General features: G+C 49.9%; 1 protein-coding gene across 1 annotated transcript; it reads left to right on the forward strand.

Annotated features, from left to right (window-relative positions):
• Positions 1-1,234: 1,234 nt before the first annotated feature.
• Positions 1,235-1,789, forward strand: LOC109768169 (uncharacterized). Its single transcript, XM_020326903.1, has one exon. The coding sequence runs from the start codon at positions 1,235-1,237 to the stop codon at positions 1,787-1,789; it is 555 nt and encodes a 184-aa protein (XP_020182492.1).
• The last annotated feature ends 6,541 nt before the right edge of the window (positions 1,790-8,330 follow it).

Genomic DNA, 8,330 nt, shown 5'->3' on the forward strand with positions numbered 1-8,330 from the left:
TGCCTATTACCAACCAAGGGGCAACAATACTCACCTTGTAACCGGGCTCCACCGAGAACCCCACTTTCTACATGGCGGAGCAAAGAACATTCGTTTGAAAAAACTCACAAAGTTAAATAAAAAGTTCACTTTTCAGAAAAAAAATTCAAAAAAAGTTCACAAATTTGAAATATATAGTTTAATTTTTTTGAAAAAGTTCACACTTTGTTTGAATAGTCAACAAAGTCTGAAAAAAGTTCATGAACTATAAAAATCTTAAAATTTAAGAAGTTTGTGAATTTGGAAAAGTATCATGATTTTTTTAATAAAACCATGATTTTATAAATATCATATTATTTTGAAAAATGAAAAAGAAAGACATAAAGAAAAGGAAAAGGACAAACAATAAAAAAGGAAAACCAAAGAAAAAGACCAAACAAAATCCATGTGAGAGACCCCACGCAAAAAACCCAGTAAACCGATGGGAACTAGAACATTCCTAAAACCGGTGGGGGGAAGAAATGGGTTGGGAGCCCGATAGTTAGTCAGCATGGTGAAGAAATGGGTCAGCTGCCCCATACCAAATACATCATTTTCTGGGTTTGGCGGCCTATGCTACATCATTTTCTTGGCGAGTCCGGATATGTGTTGGTCGCACCATGCAAGCACAAGAGCACTATGTAGGCGTACCCGCACAACCTTACAGACATGATCACCCATCCAAGATTTTTTTCTTCTGAGGGCCTGTTCTGAAGTCCTCCCGCTCCACGCTTCACAAACTTCTTGTGCGTAGCCGAGCCGAATGGAATAGCTGCAAGAAGCTAGCTTCAGGATGCTGTGTTCGATCTTACTATAAGAACCCGGAACCCGAAGCAGGCGAGGACCGATCCCTCTCGCCAGGAAGTGAAACGCCAGATGGCTAGGTCATGTACTTCGATGGCGCGTTCGCGCGTCAGGGCGCGGGGCTGGAGCCGTGCTCATCTCTCCCACCCAAGACAAGCTCTACTACGCCGTGCAGCTCTGTTTCCAGCAGGGCGAGAAGGTCTCCAACAACATCGCAGAGAACGAGGGCCTCATCGCCGGCCTTAAGGCTGCGGTGGCCTTGGGAGTGAAACGCCTCACCATCAGGGGCGGCTCGCAGCTCCTCGTCAACTTCTCCAACAAGGTATATGAGCCGAAGGACGAGCACATGGAGGCATACCTCACGGAGGTACGCAAAATAGAGAAACAATTCTTGGGCCTGGAACTGCAGCACATGCCCCGTGGCACGAACAAAGAAGCCGACGAGATCGGCAAGAGGGCGTCCAGGCGCCTACCTCAGGAGCCTGGCGTCTTCGAAGAGCGGCTCTTCAAGCCTTCAGCAGCCCCTCCGGCTACGGATCCGGCGCCGCCTTGGGAGGGGCTTCCCCCACCACCAGCCTCAGGAGCCCCAGCCTACGGTCCAACCTTAGGAGCCCGCCTGCTCCTGGCGCTCGAGCCCCAGGAGGGGTGCTGGACAGAAGAGTTCAGGGCGTACCTGATGCAAGGAACATTGCCAGAGAAGGAGGAAGACGCGGAGCGCGTGGCCCGGCAGGCTACAAAGTACTGCATTCGGGATGGTGAGCTGTATCGAAAACAGCCAAATGATGTTTCTTTGCGATGTGTCTCCAGGGAGCAAGGGTGCGAGATGTTAGCTGGCATACACGGTGGGGACTGCGGGCATCATTCGTCGTCACGCACCCTGGTGGGCAAGGCATTCCTCAGCGGTTTTTACTGGCCCAAAGCACTCAACGATGCAACCGAGCTGGTGAGATCCTGCGAGGCCAGCTAGTTCCATGCCAAGCAAATCCACCAGCCTGCCGAGGGCCTCCAGACTATCCCACTCTCGTGGCCGTTTGCAGTCTGGGGGCTAGACATCCTGGGGCCGTTCCCTCGAGAGCCCGGGGGCTATCGCTACCTCTATGTCGCCATCGACAAGTTCACCAAGTGGGCGGAGGTGGAGGCAGTCCGCACCGTCCCAGCCGGTTCCGCAGTCAAGTTCATCAAGGGCCTAGTGAGCCGTTTCAGAGTCCCTAATCGCATCATCACCGACAACGGCTCGCAGTTCACTAGCAACCTCTTCAAAACATATTGTGCTAACCTTGAAACGCACATATGCTACGCCTCAGTGGCACACCCCAGAAGCAACGGCCAAGCTGAAGGCGCCAATGCGAAGGTCTTGAGGGGCCTCAAGACGAGGACCTTCAAAAAGAAGCTCGAGGCCTGCGGCAGGGGTTGGCACGACGAGCTCCAGTCTGTGCTCTGGTCCATCCGCACCACCGCCACCAAGGCAACAGGCGAGACTCCATTCTTCCTTGTCTACGGAGCCGAAGCAGTCCTCCCTCACGAGGTCAAGCATCGCTCCGCGCGGGTCTTGGCGTTTAACGAGGAGCGCCGGGACGCCATGCGGGAGATGGACCTCATGCTGGGGGAGGAACGCCACCACCAAGCCTCGCTCAGGGCGGCAAGGTACCAACAGGCGCTGCGGCGTTACCACTGCCGCAGCATACGCTCCATGACGCTTGAGGTGGGCTGATACGTCTCCAACGTATCTATAATTTTTTTATTGTTCCATGCTATATTATATTCTGTTTTGGACATTATTGGGCTTTATTATACACTTTTATATTATTTTTGGGACTAACCTATTAACCGGAGGCCCAGCCCAGAATTGTTGTTTTTTTTGCCTATTTCAGAGTTTCGCAGAAAAAGAATATCAAACGGAGTCCAAACGGAATGAAACCTTCGGGAACGTGATTTTCGGAACGAACGTGATCCAGAGGGCTTGGACCCTACGTCAAGACATCAACCAGGAAGCCACGAGGTAGGGGGCGTGCCTACCCCCCTGGGCGCGCCCTCCACCCTCGTGGGCCCCCTGTTGCTCCGCCGACGTACTCCTTCCTCCTATATATACCTACGTACCCCCAAACAACCAAATACGGAGCCAAAAACCTAATTCCACCGCCGCAACCTTCTGTACCCGTGAGATCCCATCTTGGGGCCTGTTCCGGAGCTCCGCCGGAGGGGGCATCGATCACGGAGAGCTTCTACATCAACACCATAGCCTCTCCGATGATGTGTGAGTAGTTTACCTCAGACCTTCGGGTCATAGTTATTAGCTAGATGGCTTCTTCTCTCTTTTTGGATCTCAATACAATGTTCTCCCCCTCTCTCGTGGAGATCTATTCGATGTAATCTTCTTTTGCGGTGTGTTTGTTGAGACCGATGAATTGTGGGTTTGTGATCAAGTTTATCTATGAACAATATTTGAATCTTCTCTGAATTCTTTTATGTATGATTGGTTATCTTTGCAAGTCTCTTCGAATTATCAGTTTGGTTTGGCCTACTAGATTGATCTTTCTTGCAATGGGAGAAGTGCTTAGCTTTGGGTTCAATCTTGCGGTGTCCTTTCCCAGTGACAGCAGGGGCAGCAAGGCACGTATTGTATTGTTGCCATCGAGGATAACAAGATGGGGTTTATATCATATTGCATGAGTTTATCCCTCTACATCATGTCATCTTGCTTAAAGCGTTACTCTGTTCTTATGAACTTAATACTCTAGATGCATGCTGGATAGCGGTCGATGTGTGGAGTAATAGTAGTAGATGCAGGCAGGAGTCGGTCTACTTGTCTCGGACGTGATGCCTATATACATGATCATACCTAGATATTCTCATAACTATGCTCAATTCTGTCAATTGCTCAACAGTAATTTGTTCACCCACCGTAAATACTATGCTCTTGAGAGAGGCCACTAGTGAAACCTATGGCCCCCGGGTCTATTTTCCATCATATTAATCTCCCGATAACAAGCTATTTCTGGCGCCGTTTTTATTTTACTTTCTTTACTTTGCATCTTTATCATAAAAATACCAAAAATATTATCTTATCATATCTATCAGATCTCACTCTCGTAAGTGACCGTGTAGGGATTGACAACCCCTTATCGCGTTGGTTGCGAGGATTTATTTGTTTGTGTAGGTGCGAGGGACTCGTGCGTGGCCTCCTACTGGATTGATACCTTGGTTCTCAAAAACTGAGGGAAATACTTACGCCACTTTGCTGCATCACCCTTTCCTCTTCAAGGGAAAACCAACGCAGTGCTCAAGAGGTAGCATGGGCGATCTCGTCCTGAGGCGGGTGCTCTCCAGGGAAGGGCTGCATAAGCTCTCACCCATGTGGGAGGGCCCATTCAAGATTGCCCGCGTCTCCAGGCCTGGCGTCGTGCGCCTGGAGACGCAGGACGGGATCCCCATCCAGAACGCCTGGAACATCCAGCACCTTCGGAAGTTCTACCCATGAAGCAAGGCCCAGTGCATGTGAAGGTCTCCGCCCGTGACACTCTCACGTAATAATGAGTGAGGCTGTACACGCCCCGGAGTCTTCGGAGAGCTGCCCTAGGGCCTCGGGGCTCCCTCCCACGTCCTAGTGGCAGCACTTAGCTCCGCGCTGATGAGAAGACTAGACTAGGTGCCGGACACGGCTGTTCATTTGCTTTCTGTAGTTAGTTTGCATCCCTTTTAATGGAATTTGGAGTTCTGGTGTTCTCTTTCGATTGCTTGGCTGGGTTTCCGCTTCCCTCTTCTTCGCTCGCTTCTTTGTTTTGCGCCAGGGAGGACGGCAGTTGCAGTTGCCCGACGCTCTCCCTCGCGCGCCTCGCGCGGGGGCTACAGGGCAGGTGTGTGCGTGTGCTGGGCTAGTCTAAACCACGGAGACACCTCGCCAAAGCTCTGTCGCTCCAGAGCTTCGGCTCCCCTAATCTTCGTGAGGCGCCATCGATTGAGCTCGTGCTTGGCGCACCCTTCTAAGTCCGTGCCCCACGGGTACCGCGACGTGGTGCACTAGGCAATAATTAGCCCATGACTGAGGCCTCGCGCAGGGAAGGCCAAGGCGCCTGATGGACGTCCTGACAAATTCTGCAGCTCTGTAATGACTCCTGAGCCAACAACAGGAAGGCCTCACCGGGTGCCGGAAGGCGCACCACGAGACAAGAGCCTTCCCCGGGTGCATCAAGCTAAGTTATCTCTCTACATATACATGAAATACGAGTGCCACAACACAACACAGGAACAATAAACATAACATAGCGGCATGAAAATCACGGTTCATCACACGCCCCCGCAGGGCCCCATACTTGTTTCTTGAAATGCAGGAAGAAAGGAGAGAGCGGGCAAAAGCGGAGCCCACACCCGCAGCAGCTCACAAGGGTCGGTTCCCAGCGCCCCCCTGTTGGAAATATGTCCTAGAGGCAATAATAAAATGGTTATTATTGTATTTCCTTGTTCATGATAATTGTCTATTGTTCATGCTATAATTGTATTAACTGGAAACCGTAATACATGTGTGAATACATAGACCACAACATGTCCCTAGTAAGCCTCTAGTTGACTAGCTCGTTGATCAATAGATGGTTATGGTTTCCTGACCATGGACATTGGATGTCATTGATAACGGGATCACATCATTAGGAGAATGATGTGATGGACAAGACCCAATCCTAAGCATAGCACAAGATCGTATAGTTTGTTTGCTAGAGCTTTTCTAATGTCAAGTATCATTTCCTTAGACCATGACATTGTGCAACTCCCGGATACCGTAGGAGTGCTTTGGGTGTATCAAACGTCACAACGTAACTGGGTGACTATAAAGGTGCACTACAGGTATCTCCGAAAGTGTCTGTTGGGTTGGCACGAATCGAGACTGGGATTTGTCACTCCGTATGACGGAGAGGTATCTCTGGGCCCACTCGGTAATGCATCATCATAATGAGCCCAATGTGACTAAGGAGTTAGCCACGGGATCATGCGTTACGGAACGAGTAAAGAGACTTGCCGGTAACGAGATTGAACGAGGTATTGGGATACCGACGATCGAATCTCGGGCAAGTAACATACCGATGGACAAAGGGAATTGTATACGGGATTGATTGAATCCCCGACATCGTGGTTCATCCGATGAGATCATCGTGGAACATGTGGGAGCCAATATGGGTATCCAGATCCCGCTATTGGTTATTGACCGGAGAGGTGTCTCGATCATGTCTGCATGGTTCCCGAACCCGTAGGGTCTACACACTTAAGGTTCGGTGACGCTAGAGTTGTTATGGGAAATAGTATGTGGTTACCGAAGGTTGTTCGGAGTCCCGGATGAGATCCCGGACGTCACAAGGAGTTTTGGAATGGTCCAGAGACGAAGATTTATATATGGGAAGTCCTTATTCGGTCGCCGGAAGTGTTCAGGGGTATATCGGTATTGTACCGGGACCACCGAAAGGGTTCCGGGGGTCCACCGGGAGGGTCCACTGCCCCGGAGGGCCCTATGGGCTGAATATAGAGGGGAACCAGCCCCTAGGTGGGCTGGGCGCCAAAACCCCCTAGGGCCCATGCGCCTAGGGTTGGGGGGAAACCCTAAAGGGGGCGCCCCCCTTGGCTTGGGGGGCAAGCCTCCCCCTTGGCCGCCGCCCCCCCTCTAGATCCATCTGGAGGGGGCCGGCCCCCTCTCCCTTGCCCCTATAAATAGAAGGGGGTGGGAGGGCAGCCGCACCCCTCGCAAGGCGCAGCCCTCTCCTCCTCCAACTCCTCCTCCTCCTCCGTAGTGCTTAGCGAAGCTCTGCCGGAGAACCACGAGCTCCATTGCCACCATGCCGTCGTGCTGCTGGAGTTCTCCCTCAACTTCTCCTCTCCCCTTGCTGGATCAAGAAGGAGGAGACGTCCCGGGCTGTACGTGTGTTGAACGCGGAGGCGCCGTCCGTTCGGCGCTAGATCAGATCTTCCGCGATTTGAATCGCCGCGAGTACGACTCCATCAACCGCGTTCTTGTAACGCTTCCGCTTAGCGATCTTCAAGGTTATGAAGATGCACTCCCTCTCTCTCATTGCTAGCATCTCCTAGATTGATCTTGGTGACAAGTAGGAAAATTTTGAATTATTGCTACGTTCTCCAACAGTGGCATCATGAGCTAGGTCTATGCGTAGATTCTATGCACGAGTAGAACACAAAGTAGTTGTGGGCGATGATTTGTTCAATTTGCTTGCCGTTACTAGTCTTATCTTGATTCGGCGGCATTGTGGGATGAAGCGGCCCGGACCGACCTTACACGTACACTTACGTGAGACAGGTTCCACCGACTGACATGCACTTGATGCATAAGGTGGCTAGCGGGTGTCTGTCTCTCCCACTTTAGTCGGATCGGATTCGATGAAGAGGGTCCTTATGAAGGGTAAATAGCAATTGGCATATCACCGTTGTGGCTTTTGCGTAGGTAAGAAACGTTCTTGCTAGAAACCCATAGCAGCCACGTAAAACATGCAACAACAATTAGAGGACGTCTAACTTGTTTTTGCAGGGTATGCTATGTGATGTGATATGGCCAAAAGGATGTGATGAATTATATATATGTGATGTATGAGATTGATCATATTCTTGTAATAGGAATCACGACTTGTATGTCGATGAGTATGACAACCGGCAGGAGCCATAGGAGTTGTCTTAATTTATTGTATGACCTACGTGTCAATGAAAAACGCCATGTAATTACTTTACTTTATTGCTAACCGTTAGCCATAGTAGTAGAAGTAATAGTTGGAGAGACATCTTCATGAAGACACGATGATGGAGATCATGATGATGGAGATCATGGTGTCATGCCGGTGACGAAGGTGATCATGCCGCGCCTCGAAGATGGAGATCAAAAGGCGCAAGATGATACTGGCCATATCATGTCACTTTATGATTTGCATGTGATGTTTGTCATGTTTACATCTTATTTGCTTAGAACGACGGTAGCATAAATAAGATGATCCCTCACTAAAATTTCAAGAGATGTGTTTCCCCTAACTGTGCACCGTTGCGAAGGTTCGTTGTTTCAAAGCACCACGTGATGATCGGGTGTGATAGATTCTAACGTTCGCATACAACGGGTGTAAGCCAGATTTACACATGCGAAACACTTAGGTTGACTTGACGAGCCTAGCATGTACAGACATGGCCTCGGAACACAAGAGACCGAAAGGTCGAACATGAGTCGTATAGTAGATACGATCAACATGAAGATGTTCACCGATGATGACTAGTCCGTCTCACGTGATGATCGGACACGGCCTAGTTGACTCGGATCATGTATCACTTAGATGATTAGAGGGATGTCTATCTAAGTGGGAGTTCATTAAATAATCAGATGAACTTAATTATCATGAACATAGTCAAAAGGTCTTTGCAAATTATGTCATAGCTTACGCTTTAGTTCTACTGTTTAAGATATGTTCCTAGAGAAAATTTAGTTGAAAGTTGACAGTAGCAATTATGCGGACTGGGTCCGTATACTGAGGATTGTC

Source organism: Aegilops tauschii, chromosome 4 (genome assembly GCF_002575655.3).
Source record: "Aegilops tauschii subsp. strangulata cultivar AL8/78 chromosome 4, Aet v6.0, whole genome shotgun sequence".
In the NCBI taxonomy this organism is placed as follows: Eukaryota; Viridiplantae; Streptophyta; class Magnoliopsida; order Poales; family Poaceae; genus Aegilops; species Aegilops tauschii.